The sequence below is a fragment of the Phoxinus phoxinus genome (assembly GCF_949152265.1).
Source record: "Phoxinus phoxinus genome assembly, chromosome: 17".
In the NCBI taxonomy this organism is placed as follows: domain Eukaryota; kingdom Metazoa; phylum Chordata; class Actinopteri; order Cypriniformes; family Leuciscidae; genus Phoxinus; species Phoxinus phoxinus.
Window position 1 is genome coordinate 32,708,823 of NC_136892.1, and position 18,923 is coordinate 32,727,745.

General features: G+C 39.1%; 2 protein-coding genes across 6 annotated transcripts in view; both read right to left on the reverse strand.

Moving 5' to 3' along the window:
* Positions 1–6,304: 6,304 nt before the first annotated feature.
* On the reverse strand, positions 6,305–11,705 carry LOC306985095 (vitelline membrane outer layer protein 1-like). The gene is made up of 6 exons (XM_079587001.1): positions 11,464–11,705; positions 10,946–11,070; positions 10,730–10,843; positions 10,262–10,479; positions 6,790–6,822; positions 6,305–6,611 (listed from the first exon to the last, which is right to left on the reverse strand). The coding sequence occupies exons 1-5, from the start codon at positions 11,626–11,628 to the stop codon at positions 6,812–6,814; spliced, it is 633 nt and encodes a 210-aa protein (XP_079443127.1). The 5' UTR covers positions 11,629–11,705; the 3' UTR covers positions 6,305–6,611; positions 6,790–6,811.
* cUnh18orf54 (chromosome Un C18orf54 homolog) overlaps positions 11,697–18,923 on the reverse strand; it is a 7,394-nt gene continuing 167 nt past the window's right edge. Inside the window, exons 1-9 of one of the 5 annotated variants that reach the window (XR_013794742.1) lie at positions 18,849–18,923; positions 17,912–18,168; positions 16,638–17,222; positions 15,222–15,339; positions 14,749–14,815; positions 14,514–14,668; positions 14,214–14,256; positions 13,107–13,162; positions 12,496–13,022 (exon numbers count right to left, since the gene is read on the reverse strand). The exon at positions 18,849–18,923 is cut by the window's right edge and continues 162 nt beyond it. Coding sequence is in view for 4 of the 5 variants with exons in the window: in XM_079586996.1 (XP_079443122.1) it covers positions 14,050–14,256; positions 14,514–14,675; positions 14,749–14,815; positions 15,222–15,339; positions 16,638–17,222; positions 17,912–18,143 (1,371 nt within the window). In the remaining variant the exon portion in view is untranslated. Of the gene's footprint in view, positions 13,023–13,106; positions 13,163–13,912; positions 14,257–14,513; positions 14,676–14,748; positions 14,816–15,221; positions 15,340–16,637; positions 17,223–17,911; positions 18,169–18,848 lie in introns of those variants that run through there. The other 4 variants (XM_079586998.1, XM_079586997.1, XM_079586996.1 and 1 more) reach the window with 4 other exon arrangements.

Below are 18,923 nucleotides of genomic sequence, written 5' to 3' on the forward strand. Positions count from 1 at the left end.
TAGTTCATTTACACTTATTATCTTTCATGAGGTTTTAGAGACTGTGAAGCAGAAATCACACATTTAAGCGAATATGATGACTCTCATGACCTCTGTAACGACCCGCCGCTTCCCATGGCAGTTTCTTCTGTTTGCTCCTGAGGAACCTTATTAAAAACACAAAACATAAAATTAAGAGGCTGGTAAGGAATAATGCAGGACAATTCTGAAGTTGCATATATATATAAACTTCACATGTCATGATTGGCTGGTCACATGACTTACGAGAACCAATGGTCTTCAGCAACACCAAATGTCAGCTTTGTGTGAGGAAATCTATTGTAAGACTTAAGAGGAATATATTGCATGACATACTTTATAGTTTTATGGCACTTTTTTGTATAAAAAACAATTATTGAACATTCTGCATAACATCTAATTTTGTGTTTCACAGAAGTAAAAATAAAGCAGAAATTAAACTTGAGGTTCTAATGCTTGCAGTTTCATCTCTGAACTTGCATTGGAGCGCTTCAATATTATCACCAGTTTATGAATAAATTGCTTGTGTTTGATCATCATTTTGTATATTGTCTGCTAAATTAATAGAGACAAATGATTCGTTTTTATACCATGTCTGCAATGGAAGAGACTGGAACGTCACAACATAACAAAACTAGATTTTTCCCACATTGTAAAAAGGGAACTGTTAAATATTTATTATTATTACGGTATTCATGACAACATGATGCTATTCAGATTTGTTTTATGAATTTTAATTTGTTCGTTCACTAAATGCAAAATGAAACATTCCGCCAATACATTTCCAATAAAGGCAACAGCAGATTTCTTGTCCAGTTCGTTACGCAATAAACTGATCTTTTATTTTCGTAGCTTTATATAGGGACGTCCCGCGTGACGTCACGCCGTTTGGAGCAGACGGAATAGAAAATGCTAAACCGCCGGTGATACTACAGCTCGTCGCGAAATATTCCTATCATGCCCGAGCGATGCTGTGCAGTTGGATGCGATCAGATACGTGATCATATAAAAGGAATATCTTTGTACCGTATCCCAAAAGAAATAAAACGGAGAAACAAGTGGTTGATGGCAATAAACAGGTGATTTTGTTTTGTGTTTGCCCCTGTAAACTCAGTTTAAAGATTATTACAGGTAACGTCACTATAATTTGGTTATAAAAATACATATACCAACTTTTGCGGTGATGATTGAAAAATCCTTCCCCACTGGCGTCCAAATAAAAGAGGTGCTGACCCAGCCGGACTCGTGATACCGATAGCCTGCTAACGTTAAGCTTTTGTATGCTTTTAAAGCTCCGGTGTAGCGTGATGGGACGTGAGTAGCTGTAAATGTCACCAAACTCAATGTCAGGAAGTTTTTCTACACATTTAATGCCTGTAAAAATAACTTGTGGTGCTTCATATGGATCTATGATTCCTAATTCTCCTTTTACAGGAGAGATGCAAGTGGGAAATCCTTATTTACCTTTTTAATGTTGAGCGCGTTGAACTTTTGAATAAAAGCTGACGCGGGACAAAATGCCCGGTTTCCCAACACGTTGAACTGAACAATGCCGTTGTGCAATTTTAATAGGCTACTTTTAAACGCTCAGTAATGTCAGTTTTATGTATTTTCTGAGAGGGGGCGGGCGGGATTTTTGTTGGGAAAGTCCGGGGAGAGACGCACACTTCGATTAGACTGGATAAACACATGCGCAGCATCTTATTGTTAAGAAAATGAAACGAAATAAATGAATAAATAAATCAAGCCTTTATTACATAACACTAGGCGATATCATACAGCATTCAGAAAAATGCTGCACCCGCACCCCTAGTTCCTACGTCTATGGCCCAATGACGCTACTATGAGCATTTACTCGCTATTTAAAATAAATGCGGGCCAGGAAGCGGGTCGGGTACAAAATTTTCTTTCTTTCTTTTTTGCGGTCCGAGTTGCTGGCGGGTTAGTTAAAAACGTTGGTCGGGTGCGGGTTGTTTATACATTGACCCGCGCATCACTGCACTGAGTAGCTGACGGATGTATTCCGTCAAAATGGCTGACACGCGGCTAGGGGTCACGTGACTGGGAGCTCCCTGTACATTATACTTTTATATGACACTTCAAATCACCACAAAATCAAAATCGACTTTATTGTTTATGTAATAATTTCAGAATAACTTCCCCTCCCTCGTGCAGCATCTCTTCTCTGATGAAGAGGGCGGGGCTATAACCTGTCACTCACACGAGATCCACCAATAGCAAACCACAACCATCCAATCAATTCCTCACAGACAAATTCAAGCCCCGCCCACATTTGTTCTTGTTCCAGAAGCGTTTCACTCTGATATATACGGCACAATAGAGGAAGAAAAGACGAGCGCAACTTCCCTTTAATGACATGAAAAACGCTATTTCTGTAACTAAGATAACTGGGGTAAAGTTTTTGAAGTTTGTACATAAGACATTTTTCCCTCCACCATGACCCTTTAGGGACTCCGTATTGGCCTAACTTTCTGGTTTTATTTTTATATTTTATTATTGCAGTAATGTAGGCTACTTCTTTAGTCTAAAACGCTTCTACTGGGAAAGTTTTTCATATGTCTCCTTACCCACATAAAGGATGCTGTAAACTTGAAAACTTAGTCTCATCAAGAAATGTATTTGAGCCACAGTATACACGTCGTCTTTCATCACTTTTGACATCTCCAATTCTTTCAGATCATTCAAAAGAATTGGAAAAATATCCAGGTCCCGGCACTAAGTAGGATGCAAAAGGTAAAAAACCTGTTTTTGCGGGCTAACACATTAATACACCAACTCGTATCGGTCTCTAGAGGCAATAGTTCAGGTCATGTGTAATGCCAGAGGTTAACCCATACAAATACAAGACCAAATGAGAGATCTCCAAGTTGACAAACATGAGTGACACCACTACAAACATCTGGTGTACTCCACACAATATGCACCAAAAGTCAATAAATATGAATAAGCTAGTTGCACATAATTCTTAATTAAGATGGTTCCAAAATAACATTAATAGTGTACATAAAAGGCAATTGGGTCTATTGTGTTCAAAACTAGTCATCATTTACAAACAGCAATATACAGGCCCTATTGAGACACAATTACAAAAAGGGTGAAAGGTCAAAATCTTCATTGAGACCTGATGACTAGTGGCCCTCGTAGACGGTGGGCCGAGGGTCCGTATCTGCTTTACTTTTCGAAATGGATGATCCCCATGGAGGGAGAACCTGAATTTGTAAAGTTAGGACGGTTGTTTTATTCTCAACGATATGAAAAGTGTTGCCACTCCCATTTATTGCACATTTTCCCCCGAAATGATAAAATGTCCCCGTAAATATGCAGGCAAACGCGGTTGCCTACTATATCAGTCAAACCAATAGCGCGGCAAGATACTGACATATGATTTTTATTAACCAATCAGGTGTAGTTTATTTAGAACAGCTGTTACACGGATTCAGCTGTCAGACACGAACTGCGGCGGCAGCACATTGACCATCGCCAAGGACATTCTGTGTAATTGTAAGTACATTTAATTAGAATATAATATTTATATAAAATGTTTGTTGTGTACACTGTTTTGTTCAAAAGTAGGGTAACGTAGACTAACCATGTTCCGTACAACAACGATGTTCCGTACAGATGAACTTTTACCGCCGATCGCTGAATAAATAACATTTATGCTTTTCTTAGTATTACAGTCTTTATTAAATGAATATAATGTTATCACAAATTGTTAAATATATTACCTTTTTGTTTATTCAATGCTTTGAAATGGGGAATTTAAACGATTGCGCGGGCGATGACTGTTTGTCGCCACTCTCAGGTGACTGTCAGCACAGGCGCTGTTTGCCTATAATATATCATCCTGTGTGCAGTGATGGTGTTTATATTCTTAAAGGGTCAATTAAATTAATGTAAACGTAACTTGTTACATTAATTGAATATTTTAACTATCTAACAAACTAAACATTAACTCAATTGACAGTGTTATTTCGTTGCCAACTTTTCATAAAAAGTAGCTTGTGTTATTATTAACTTTAATGGTAAATGGACTGCATTTATATAGCGCTTTCACAGACACAATGGCCACCAAAGCGCTTTACATTGCCTCACATTCACCCATTCACTCACTCACTCATACACCGACGGCGGTGTCAGCCATGCAAGGCGATCCAGCTCGTCGGGAGCAGCTGGGGTTAGGTGTCTTGCTCATGGACACCTCGACATTGGTCAGGTGGAACCGGGGATTGAACCACCAACCTTTCGGTTTGTAGACAACCTACATGAACCACTGCCGCCCCAGTTTAAACTTTAAATTAACTTTCAGCAACGGAGGAGTGGTCGCTGGCGTGCAGTGAAAGGCGGAAAGTGTACGGAACATGGTTAGCCCACTTTATTTTGAACTGGCTAACTAGTAACCAGTGTTGGGGAAAGTTACTTTTAAAAGTAATGCATTACAATATTGCGTTACTCCCTAAAAATGTAATTAATTGCATTTCTTAGTTACTTTTTTACATGTGCATCTACCCTTAACACAATTTGTTTTGTTTTTTTACACGAGCAGTGCACAAGTTCCAGTATGGCCTCTGGAGCTGGCGGAAGTGTCATCCAGTCCACTCCGTAGAAATCTCCTACCATCTTCCAGCCATGATTTACAGGAGGAGGAATGTCTGGATCACTGTATATATCTATATTATTTGTATTACTCTTATACTTTTACTACACTGCATGTGTGTGTGTGTATATATATATATATATATATATATATATAAACACACACACACACACATACATACACACACGCACACTGGGTATGTGTCACATTTCTGTGTATACAAATCTTAAATGTATATCTTTTAAGGCTACTGCATATTTATATTACTGTAAACCATACTACTGTCTATACTGCGTGTCTATACAATATAATACCAACCTTTCTTTGCAGTTTCTTCAACTAAAACTGCCTCTCTTCTCTTTTGTGCGTGTTTTATCTTCGTGATATTTGTGAAATGGCTGTAGCACTCCCTGTGGTAGCCAGTGTTAGCTGGTTTGACTAACTGGTTTGTAGGTTCCTGGCTTTGCAATTTGTATGCCTGTACTGCCTCTTTGCCGATTTAATGAATTTCTCCCAACTTATGTCTGTGAAGGGAATGGTGGGTCTATTATCCTCAAATACATGCATGCAGCACTTCATGTTTTGACATTTCTTTCCAATAAACATGAAAAAGCGGGAAAAGGGAGAATTGTCTGGCTCATTTTTATGACGTGTTTTCCAAGCAATACCATATATCAAATGTGTGAAATCAGAACGGTGTATTTATTAAAGATTACAAAGAACTGACAGGACATATTGCCACCTTGGAATTATAAGGTTCTATCTGCATTCTGATTGGTTTTGCGATTTTGAGCTTTAAAGTTTTTGCATTCCATTCGACTGTGTAGAAAGAACCTTTTTTTTTTCTAAATAAAAAGTTCAAAATGTACACAACTTAAAAAAAACATCACATAATGTAAAGAAGTGGTCACAGAATAAGAATATGTGAATAACTTAATTTTTACAAAAATGTCAGACAGAACCTTATAATTCCAAGGGGACGATTTTATGACAAAAGATGGTTACATAAAATAAAAACGGTAAGAATAGACAACGTTCCCCCTACATTCACATTTTGTGTCAAACTGGATATGTAGCATAAGTATAGTTAGTTAACAAGTTAAATTTTTCCTGGGCGCGAAACGCGCTAGTTTGTTGACAACCGCGTCATCAACACCGACAGTTTTCCACGCACGCTATTGGATGAAGGCAACAAATACGTCATGAAGGTCGGACCCCACACGTAGCTGCTTGCTCTATTCGCCGGGAAAATAATTTGGAGAAAGTTACCGATATTATAGTTATTATAGTTATGTGCAAAGTATGTGAGTGGCAACAATTTTTATTTGCTTTGTTGAAAAGCGTAGCGGTTACTTATAAAAAACTGGGTTATCCATCACCACAGATCGTCCGAAAACACGAAATCTCCCCTCGGCCCACCGTCTATCGAGGAATAGATCCAATATGTCTCCCTCTGTTTAAAGCGTTTGATTATATCCCCACCCCTGGCATCAAGGCAAATAGACTCAATGCCCATTACTCGTAAAGTTGAATCCCTCTCATCTATATAATGTTCGGCCATTGGATAATTCAGATTTCCAGGCTGGATATCCTATGCTCAGCTCTTAGTCTCCTTTTAGTGAGGCCAACATAAAAACAGCCAGAAGTACACTAACTGATAGACAACATGGGTAGTGTTGAAACTTATGAAACTGTTAACAGTGTAAGTCTTATTACTGAAAGCATCCATAAATGTGTAGTGTTCCTGTAGAGAACACTGGTCATTCTCAGGGAATGCATGAACCGATAAGACAATTTAGTGAAGATGGTCTAAAGTGACTTATTTAGCATTCAATGTAGTGAACGATCTGATGTAAAGTGTTGTGCAAAACAATGTGAAACTACAAGGTTCTGTTTAGAAAGTCTTTATTGCTGATATTTGACAACCGTTTTGACTGACAGCAGAAGTTCAGGAGTCTTCAGAAGAATCACTAACCTACAAGAAAGAATACAATTATTTCAACTCCAATAATAGGCGGGATGCAAATGTCCTGATCATCCGGTTAGACATTAATTTGTAAAAATGATCAGCTAACTTCGCTTTATCCCTTATTTTTAGAAGTTGTATGACATGGTTCATGTTAGTTTATCATAGTAAGATGATCAATAATTACCATCCATTTGGTCTTCTTGCCGTCATTCTGCTCCTACAACGGAAAGAATAAACAGATTTAGTTGATCTGCAGTGTCAGTCTGAGTTTTTGGTTGCGATCACATCAATCAATTTCAATAAATTTGTATTTATAAAAAGCTTTACAACAACCAAAGTTGATCAAAGCGCTGGACAGAGACAAAAGTACAGGCAAAAAAAAGAAAGAGAAATACAAAACATCTATAAAATCATTATGCTAATCAGTTGTCCATCAGGTGTCAAAAGCCGATCTAAAGAGATGGTGCTTCAGCCCGGCCTTGAACAGGGGCAGGTCCATGATGGAGTGTAATTCCAGGGGCAGAGCGTTCCAGAGCTTCGGCCCCGCTACCGCAAAGGCACGATCACCCCACTTTTTGCACCTGGACCGTGGGACCACCAGCAGATGTTGTTCAGAGGAGCGCAGGGCTCTGCTGGGCTGGTAAGGGGTCAGCATGTTACACAGATAAAGAGGTGCAAGGCCATGGATGGAGCAGAAAACGAACAGTAGGATCTTAAACTGGATTCTGAACTCGACCGGGAGCCAGTGGAGAGATTGCAGGACAGGAGTGATGTGGTCATGTTTACGGGTGTTGGTAAGAAGCCGGGGCGCTGCATTCTGGACAAGCTGTAGACGGTGCAGAGAGGCCTGGTTTAACCCGATGTAGAGGGCATTGCAGTAGTCCAAGCGTGAACTAATAAAAGCGTGGATTGTTTTTTCGAGGTCACTACAGCGGAGGAATGGTTTGACTTTGGTTAACCGACGAAGCTGGAAGAAACTTGCCCTGATCACAGAGTCGACCTGTTTATCAAGCTTCAGACTACTGTCCAAAATCACTGACTACAAAACTGAGGTGGGATAAAAGGATAATAGAATAAATAAGATAAATTCAGTCTTTAATTCATTTAGACAGAGCAAATTTTGTGACAGCCAATGTTTAATGTCATGCAGACATGTCTGGATGGACTGTGAGTCTGGGGAGTTCTGGGCAACTGGCAGATAGATTTGTACATCGTCTGCATACAGATGGAAAGAGACATTATGCCGGGATATCACAGAACCTAAGGGGAGCATGTACAAGGAAAATAGAGCAGGGCCGAGGAAGGAACCCTGTGGCACACCAGAGGAAAATGGGGCTGGAGAAGAAGAGAGATCATTGATCACAGAAAAAGTTCTATCTGCTAGATATGACTTGAACCACTGCAGCACGGGTCCTTGAAGGCCCACCTGCTGGGCCAGACGGGTCAGGAGGATAGAATGGTCCACCGTATCAAATGCTGCAGTAAGGTCCAGCATTACCAACAGCACAGGTTTATTAGTGTCCAAGGATAGCAAGATGTCGTTCTGCACTTTTAACAGTGCAGATTCTGTGCTGTGGCGTGCCCTGAAACCGGATTGAAATTTTTCAAAATGTGGTTTTGATCCAAGAATGATTGAAGTTGTATGAAGACGAGCTTTTCCAGAACTTTAGAGAGAAAAGGCAGATGGGACACTGGTCTGAAATTTGAGAGAACTGATGGATCAAGATTAGGTTTTTTTAATTGGTGGCCTGACCTCAGCCTGCTTAAAAACAGCTGGGACAGACCCTGAGCTAAGGCTGGCGTTGTAAAAAGAGAGAAGACTGTCAAAAACCTGTTTAAGCACTCTAGATGGAGCAATGTCCAGGGAACAGTTGGTAGATCTCAGCTTCTGGACAACTTTGGAGAGCTGAAAGAGTGACACTGGCTCAAACACATCAAAAACAGCAGGAGGAGAAGGAGGTAGTAGGTGCACATATGAACCAACAGCTATACTGCTGTTTACACGGTCTAACTGAGGCCACTTTGTCAGTAAAGTAATGGAGAAACTCGTCACAGGTTGATTTAGATACATTTTCAAGCACGTTAACAGATGGATTTGTTACAGACTGAATTGTACTAAACAAGACTTGGGGCCGATTACAGCTATTGGAAATAACATTTGAGAGGCATTTACATTTGGCTTCTTTAACAGCAATTTGATAGTCAGACTCTCAGAATACCCAGGGACACATGCAGCTTGTCCTTTTTCCACCTCCGTTCAGCCCGTCTACAGCGCCTCCTCAGGGCGCGTGGTGTCATTCAACCAGCAATCTGGTTTAGGTTTGATGGACCTCAGCTTTAAGGGTGCAACCGAGTCCAAAATCTCTGAACAGGTGGAACAAAAAGAGGAGATGAATTCCTCAGGGCACAGGGGTGGACTTCGCAAAGGGCATGAAAACCTGAATTCATGAAGGCAGTAGCAAATTCATCAGCTGTAGTAGAAGTGATGATACGGCGGCTACAAGCTGGGGCAAGGAATCTTGCTGGAGGTGAGGGGGGCGTGAAATCAAATATGATGGGGAAGTGGTCTGAAATGCAAGTGTCCAGTATTTATATGTTTAATATTGGGAAGCCATGTGAAATTATGAGGTCTAGCGTGTGACCATGTTTGTGTGTGGGAGCATTCACTGACTGAGTTAGATCAAAAGAGGTTAGCAGGTTTTAAAAATCATTAACTAATTGACTGGATGGACAGCAGACATGAATATTTAAGTCCCCACAAATAAGAAAATTATCATATTTTAGCATTACATCAGCAAGAAAATCAGTAAATTCAGAAATAAAATCCTTATTATATTTAGGAGGGCGATATAGAACAGCACACAGTGTAGGGAGTGTCAATAGTATCAGGAATAACTGCAGTTCAAAGCTACTGTAGTTCTTACATGAGATGGAGCCACAGTTTATGTTCTACTGATTGTACACTGTGGCAAGCCCGCCTCCACGGCTTGTCACTCTCGGTGTATTCAGGAAAGAATAGCCAGGGGGGAGGAGCTCAGAAAAAGCGCTATTGTCACCTGGTTTGATCCAGGTCTCGGTCAGAAAGAAGACATCCAACTCGCGAGTGGAGATGAAGTCATTCAGGACAAACGTCTTGTTTGTGAGTGAGCGAGCGTTCAACAGAGCTGCACGCACCGGTCTGTTGTTTCCAGTCTGGCGAGAAACTGCACGGTTGAGAGGGAGATTCTCTTTCACGCTGCCCTGTCGGTGGATCCGCGCAGGCCGGCGAAGAGGAAGCGGACAGGTGTCTGGGAGAGCCGGTGGGAGCTTTACTGTAGAAAGCGATGTAGATCGAACCCTCGGATATATTCTTGAAGCAGCCGGAAACATCCATGCCGACGGAACAAGATGCCAGGTATTCTTTGATTTTTACATGAAAACCGCCTCTTTCCTCGTCTCTTGCGTCTCCTGTTGCGAGGCGACGGACAAATAGGACGCCACAGATAGGCCGGCACGGAAGCTAGGAATGGCGGTAGATTTGATTCTCCGGCAAATCCAGGCAAGTTGGTGGTCATGTTACTGCGTATTTGTAACCGTGTCAGATGGTCGTACACAAATATCGATGACACATTGCGGATGAAAACAGGGATTAGCACAATGATCGCTAGCAAACATACCATACAAGGACGTTGAATATTGGATTGGTGAAGTGTCACCACAGCAGAACATGATCACGTCATTGAGAGCGGTGTCGTCTCCTCTTCCCTGCCACTCTTCTACCCGGGTCTGTATGCCACAGATTACTTTTCCAAGACACTCTGGACTCCAGTCGCCCCACTCGCCCCAGTCTGTGCCGTCACCCTTCAGCTTCTCAACACTTATACTGCAGGAGAACCTGGAAACAATTCAGATGTGACAATATTATTATAAAATATGTTATTGTGCTGTTGGATTAAATGTCAGTCACATGATCTCCTGCAGCCAGCGGCCTAATCACTGCAATCTTGAACAGCAGCACGACTGCGAGTGTGATATTAACTAAACTGAGTCCTTAAATAGTAAAATAAAACCAGGACGGGTAAGAGAGGGTGTAGGAGGTTTACACTGGTGCTATAAGTTATAACATCTCTTAGCCACACACTCACCTGATGTTGTTTGCGGCCGTATCATCTCCGTCTCCTTGGGAAGATTCAACTCTCAGCTGGAAAGATGTCAAGTATCCAGAAGGACACCATTTGATATCGGTCCACTCACCCCAGCTGAAGAAAACAGATGTTTCCTGATCAAATCAATCTGTTGTCACAATTTTTTCTCTCTTCTCAAACACAATGCAAGAATTGTTAATAATTTAAGTCCATTACCCTCCTACGCTGGACTCAATTGAGGTGTAGTCATCTGAGTTTGATGAATATGTGGACCGATCGACACAGTGGAGACGAATCCCATTGAGCGCTGTATCATCACCAGGACCAATTGGTCTTTCCACCTTAAAACATTTATGCATTTGACAGATGGCTTTCATCCAAAGAAAACTTGCATTTTAAGGTACATTTACATTCTTATCAGTTCTTGCTTTCCCTGGGACTTGAACCCATAACACTGGCGTTGCAAGCACCACCGCTCTACTGTTTGAGCAACAGGACATCAATGACACATCACATAAAACACAATCTTCTATTTGAAAGTGTAAATAACCCAACACTTAGTAACATTTATCTTCATACTCTTCAGTATTACACAGACACTTTAAAAATCGTAAGCAGGTCCAGTTCCCTGGAGAAACCGGGAATTAAATGACAAACAGCAACTCCACAGTTTTGATCCTTTAAAGCACTCATCCACCCCCATATTAGCTAAATAAAGTCAATGCACAACTTACCTTCAGACTAAACCCTGCGGCGTACGTTCCAGCTGGACACATGTTCTTAGACCCCAACGTTCCCTTCGTCCCTCCATTCTTCACCGTCAGCTCATCTGTGGACTGAACGCTCACAGGTCCAATAATGGCTAGCAGTGAAAACATCATGGAAAAGAAGTGATGCATTGCTACAGCACTGGCCTGAATGCTGACAGTTAGATTAATTTGTAGATAGACTATGTGTAGAGACAGAACACCATAACCTTCTCAAGTTTATTAAGGAGGAAGCCTCATATTTATACACAAGATTAAGCAGAATCATTAACCATGATGTCCATTCCATCCAATCATAGTCCTCAAATATCAACCCCTACCATATTTGGCATATTAAGAAATTATGTTTATTAACAAAGTTCGGGAGGAGCACTTTCAGATAATCAATCCTAATTAAACACCAGTGGAGCACATTCAGTTAATCAACCCAATCAACGAGTTAAGAGATACAGCAGATAATCACGCTTTGAGTCACAGGAGTAAACTCTGGGCTTATTGGCTTTCATCTGGGGTTTCTTTTCCTCTGGGCTACTAGGCATCTGGGTTTAATGACGTATCAGTATATCCAAAGAGGCAATCAACTCATCAGTTTTTTATACTCCTGTTGTTTCCCACTGAAGTTACGTTTTAATCTTCACCTTTTCATGTCCCTGAACTCCAGTAAACTCAACCAAGATGGCTGATTTCCTTTTAAGGTTCTAGAAGTAAAACCAGTCTTTTGTGTCCTTGAGCACACACACACACACACACACGTGATCGCTTCAGCCTTCCTCCTATCCCTCATATACATCCAGAAAAAGCAGAGAGGAAGAAAAGCATATTAACCATAGTGATTAGTAGGGTCATGGTGGTTGGGAAAATTTGGGATGGGTGAAGTTAAAAAAATATATATTTTTTGTTCTCCCGAGAAACTTTGCGTTTTTCACGCAAAACCTGTTGTGAGCTCGGACAGGGTTTCAGAGATCCGTATGTTAACAGTGAAGCGTTTCATAGTGTTTGAACATGGACTCAAATATAAAGAAATGCAGTCAGTGCTTAACTCAAGGAGTTCAGTAAAGTTGGCAATATATTCACAGATTCAACTAAATTGGGATAAAAGTGATGCTCTGTGGTGTGGTTTGAATTATAGTAGTCCGAGACTTCCAGGTAGATTAAAGTATTTGGGGGAATTTTTAGGAATATTAGAGACCTGCATGTAAACACACTTTAGACAAACACTGATCAGCTCCAATAGCCAGTAAAAGCATGTGCTTGATAGTTCAGTTACACTTATTATCTTTCATGAGGTTTTAGAGACTGTGAAGCAGAAATCACACATTTAAGCGAATATGATCCATGAAGCGTCTGTGTGTGTGTAAAATAACAGTCTTTGATTTCTGATTCATAACCGCTTCTTGATTCCGGCACCGTTCGTGATATTCGCTGCAGGAGTGTGTTTATAATGTGTCCCAGCATCCTCTGCTCTGGCCTTCCTCTCGTTCATGTCGTCCACGAGTGTCTTCAGTCTGTCCAGGTGATGAAGAGCTCTGAGAAAACAGACAAAAGAACAACAGTGACCAGCAGCCGACGAGAGCAGCGCTGCTTCTCTGAGATCACATGACTCTCCTGACCTCTGTAACGACCCGCCGCTTCCCATGGCAGTTTCTTCTGTTTGCTCCTGAGGAACCTTATTAAAAATCACAAAACATAAAATAACTTTTTAAAAATGAGACTGTGAAGGAATAATGCAGGAAAGTTCTAAGGTTGCATATATATATATATAAACTTCACATGTCATGATTGGCTGGTCACATGACTTACGAGAACCAATGGTCTTCAGCAACACCAAATGTCAGCTTTGTGTGAGGAAATCTATTGTAAGACTTAAGAGGAATATATTGCATGACATACTTTAATTATAGTTTTATGGCACTTTTTTGTATAAAAAACAATTATTGAACATTCTGCAAAACATCTAATTTTGTGTTTCACAGAAGTAAAAATAAAGCAGAAATTAAACTTGAGGTTCTAATGCTTGCAGTTTCATCTCTGAACTTGCATTGGAGCGCTTCAATATTATCACCAGTTTATGAATAAATTGCTTGTGTTTGATCATCATTTTGTATATTGTCTGCTAAATTAATAGAGACAAATGATTCGTTTTTATACCATGTCTGCAATGGAAGAGACTGGAACGTCACAACATAACAAAACTAGATTTTTCCCACATTGTAAAAAGGGAACTGTTAAATATTTATTATTATTACGGTAGGCCTATTCATGACAACATGATGCTATTCAGATTTTTTTTAAATCAATTTTAATTTGTGTGTTTACTAAATACAAAATGAAACATTCAGCCAATACATTCCCAACAAAGGCAACTAGTCCAGTAACTTTCCTGTCCAGTTAATAACACAATAAACTGATCTTTTATTTTAGTAGCTTTATATACATTATACTGTTATATTACACTGTGAAATCAAAATTAACTTTTTTTGAATTGTATGGAATCATTTCAGAATAACTTCCCCTCCCTCGTGCAGCATCTCTTCTCTGATGACGAGGGCGGGGCTATAACCTGTCACTCACACGAGATCCACCAATAGCAAACCACAACCATCCAATCAATTCCTCACAGACAAAATCAAGCCACGCCCACATTTGTTCTTGTTCCAGAAGCGTTTCACTCTGATATATACGGCAGAATAGAGGAAGAAAAGACGAGTGTAACTTGCCTTTCACGTTGACTTTAATGACATGAAGAAGGCTATTAATGTCCTACAAAGCAAAGATATCTGGCATATAATTTTTGAAGCTTGCACATAAAACTCAACACAAACCTCAAGAACGGTGACAATAAACAAATGTGAAAAGATGAGCTTTTCATCACAACAATTTTGAATTGGACTGCAGTGCCTATTTTGACCACTAGTTGTACATTTCTTACAGACTGCACCTTTAACATCACAACAAATAATGAGAAAGCGAGAGCAAAAGTTAAATATAGTGGTGTTTATTGTCCTGGTTTACTGTACCGGCTCCAGTGTCTCTCTCTCCAGTGTTCGGGCTCCACTGCACGCGTGTGATTGGCTGATGTCGTGCTGGACGGCCTGTAGGCGGAACAGCATGTGTTTGAGCGCCTCCACTGGACCAGGGTGTTTTCTGCTGCTGTATCCTGATGAACACGAGCCTGCAGACTAACACACTATCAGTACAGGTGTACATTAAACAGCATTGAGTTTACATCATAATGAGCGTCACATGCTGTACCTTGCTCCTCTGAAGCTCTTCAGGCGGATGCGGTTCATCAGCGCCACCCACTGGTACTGGAGATTTACTACAGGCGATGGGACACGCTTTACATTTATGCATTTAGCAGATGCTCTATTTTTAGTCATGCTTTCCTGGGAATCGAACCCATGGCCAACATTAGTGTTGCTTTTGAATTACAGGAACACATTTTTAGCTTAAAATGAAAATATATACTGTATAAGTGAAGAAATATGAACATTTCAAACAGTAGTATGTTATCATTGTCACATGACCTCATTACGTTACATGAAAAATAAGTTTAATATATTTCATACTATTTTCTTGAAAAACGGTTGTAGTACACCATACTGAACACACCCTATGATTGACAGGGTGTCAGATGTCATTTTCCCGATTCATTTGAAGATGATCTTAGTCAAAGTGTTTTGCTAATAAATGAATAATGCGATTAAATGTGAGAAATCCCTCACAAGGCCACGGGTGGATTGTCCCAGGATCGATCAGCGTCCAGCGTCTCCGTCTCTCCTGACGTGTTCAGCGGCTCACAGAGACCAAGAGGAGAAGCGTTTAACATCAGAGAAGAAATGTCTGCACAGAGACAAACACAAGTGTCAACTTCAATGACGTAATTTAATTTTGAATGACATTATCATTCAATAAAACTAAAAATCATACAAATATTATTGAAAAACTTATTTAATTTCATCTAGTTACCAAGGCAACATGTCATTTACAGTAGTAAGTACTAAAATTACTTGTATTAAACTGAAATAAAAATAATAATAAACTAAATAGAAATAGCTCTTTTTTCTTTTCTTTTTTTACAAAAACACATCATGGAAATATAAAGACTAATTAAAAATATGAATATATACCATATTAGTATCAGTGTTATTTGAGTTTTTATTTGAGTTATGCATATTTTGAACTCGTTTTTTTTAAATATTTTATTTTATTTTAATTTTTAGTAAATTTCATTATATGCTTTTACATATTGCTATTTAGATTTACTTTATTTCTATTTAATTTTTATCCAGTTTTACCACATTTTCAGTAAATTGCCAAGGCAAAATGTCTCATATACCAATATTTAATTTTATTTTAGCTTAATTTCAATGAACAGAAATGTTTTTAATAGTTAATACAGCTGATTAGTATATTAATGATAGTAAAATCAACAACACTGCATGAAGGTGAGTATACATGATCATTTAATTGTCATGAGATAATAGAAATAGTGTTATTCTAGTATTATTGAGATAATATTTCATAGGGCTGTAAATGATTAATCGCGATTAATCGAATCCAAAATAAAAGTTTGTGTTTACATAATATATGTGTGTGTATAATTATTTTGTATATATAAATACACACACATGCATGTATATATGTAAGAAAAATGTGTTATTTATAAATAAAATAGTTCCATTTATATAAAATATAAATCACATAAAAAAATATATGCAGTATATAAATGCAAATATTTCTCAAATATATACATGCATGTGTGTGTATTTATATATACAAAATAATTATACACAGTACACACACATATATTATGTAAACACAAACTTTTATTTTGGATTCGATTAATCGCGATTAATCATTTACAGCCCTTTTCATTAATATTTTGAACAATGTTTTATTTTTTCAACTTTCATTTTAATTTTAGTTGCTTTTGTCATTTTTATGTATTTTTGTCTTTTTTAATACGACTTTATATTTTTTTTAATAATTTTTTATTATAGTGTATATGAAGTTAAACTAAATGAAAATGAGTGACAGATGCTGCTTTAGCAACTACCTGAAAAAAAGTTGTTTTTAATAAATGTTTGCATTATTTCAATTCCCAATTGTTTTCTGACTTCAGTTGTGGTTTGAGTTACCGTACGGGTGCCCTTTAGCGCTGGCCTGTGTGTCGCGACTGGACTCTTCCAGTTCTCTGACCCATGAAGGAACAGTGAGAGGCCGATCGCTCTGATGCCCGGCTGACGGCTCCTCACACTGTCTGAGCCACAGCGGGTCCTTCCGGTCAGGAACGCTGGTCATCCCAGAAAAATCCACCTCACATTTCTGGCTGGTCATCCAGCGCGGGAGACACGTGGACCGGAGCGTGTCGGGTGGATGCGTCTGATTGGCTAGCAGGGCGTTAGGGGGAGGAGCCTGACGATGTGACCGCAAGCCCATCAGTAAATCGTCCACAGGGAAAGATTCCCAATCCCGATTCGCTGGCGGAGCGGGTCGACGTGAGGGGCGCTTGTGAGACCGGGAGCTGGAGCTGAAGCTCATTCCCGACGGGAAGCTGGATCCTGACCGGGAGAGGAGGGCGGAGGTGCGGGTCACGGGGAGAGAGCCGTCGTTGGGGAGAGCCAAGAGGTCGTCGGTGGTCACACTGAGCCGGTCCGAGCCTCTCTTCCCGACGGGAATGTTCAGGAAGTTCAACTCTCCATCCGTCAAACTCGTCTTCAGTACTGCACATGTCAATCAAAGCAAATAAACACACACACACACACACACACACACACGTAATAAAACAATTAAAATTCAATCGCTAATAAAAATAAATCAACAATAATAATAAATATATATATATATATGCACAAACATTTACATATATAACTTAAACTATTTAAACCTAACAAATTAGAAATGCTGACTTGGCAATTAACTGAAATAAAATAAGTTTAATTTAAAGTAAAAAAAATTACTAAAACTAAAATTTAAACAAAGATTAATAAAAACTGCAATGAATTTAAAAATAAAAATGTATATAATTTATATATATGAAACTTAAAACTATGAGACTTTCCAAACTACTAAAATTAAGTAGGTTTTTAATACTAAAATTACTAACTAAAATTTTTATAAAAATGTATAAAACAATTTTTAATTAAAACAAAAAAAAAGGAAAAAAATTAAAGACAAAAACACACAACAAAATTACTAAAACCTAAACTAAAATTACAATAAAAATGTAAAATGTAAAAATTAAAAACTACATCAAAATGTTAATAAATAATAATAATATAGTATTAATAAATAGTGATACTAAAACCACACTGTGATGAAATACAATTTTGTCACATCTGTCTGTAATGATTGAGATAATTATTCATTAACGCATGAATTATCTTGTGATGTGATAATGCTTCTCCGTCACCATCTCTGCTCCTGGGATGGGGTTTAGCGAGCGGTTCGGGCAGCTCCAGCGCCCCGGCCGAGTCCCGCACACCCCTGTGGAAGTCACAGATGTACGCGTCCAGCGCCTGCGAGGCAGAAGCGTAGTGTTTGTCCTTGTATCTGATGCTGGAGACGGGCTCTGGGTGGATGGAGCTGCGCAGGCGTCCTGATGTGGCCAGCAGTGACGAGACACTCGACTCAGGGGACGCCATCGGCACACGCTCCAATCATAGCACTCTGTGACAAACACACCGAACATCTGCATTATCAAACACACATTCAGTTATGCAGTTTATGATTCAGGGCTCTCACGCCTGTTGACCTATGAATGCATGTGTACTACAAGTTGCATGACATTTTTTTAACTATGAAAACACAGTGTAAACAATGTAAACAAAAAAAAAAAAAAAAAAAAGTAGAAATAGGATCAAAAAGTTGAAATAACCATTAAAATAAATACAAAATAATTAGTGCTGTCAAATCAATAAATCACACCTAACATAAAAGTTTGTAAATAGTGAAAAATACACACACACACACACACACACACACACATACACACACACACACACACACACACACACACCTAACAGAATAGTACTAACGTATAGTAACTTAAGAGTTGTTTGACAGGAGTTTCAGGTTGTTGTTTTTTGTTGGTAGAATAATAACTCATGTTGTTTATTGTTATATTAATACTTAATTACTACATTAAATCGTTAGTTAGCTAGTTAGTTAGTTAGTTAGTTAGTTAGTTAGTTAGTTAGTTAGTTAGTTAGTTAGTTAGTCAGTCAGTTTTGACGATCATTGAGTTTGATAAATAAAGACAATCTGATTTTGGACTCGACTGAGGATGTTTGGAATTCGTTTAAACCGGTTTAAACCTTAACTTTCCTGCATCAGAAACAGAAACTCACCGGACGAATCCACTGCAGATCACGAACAGAAACCGAAAGTAAGAATAAATTGAAGAAAAACTGATCAGAGGGAAA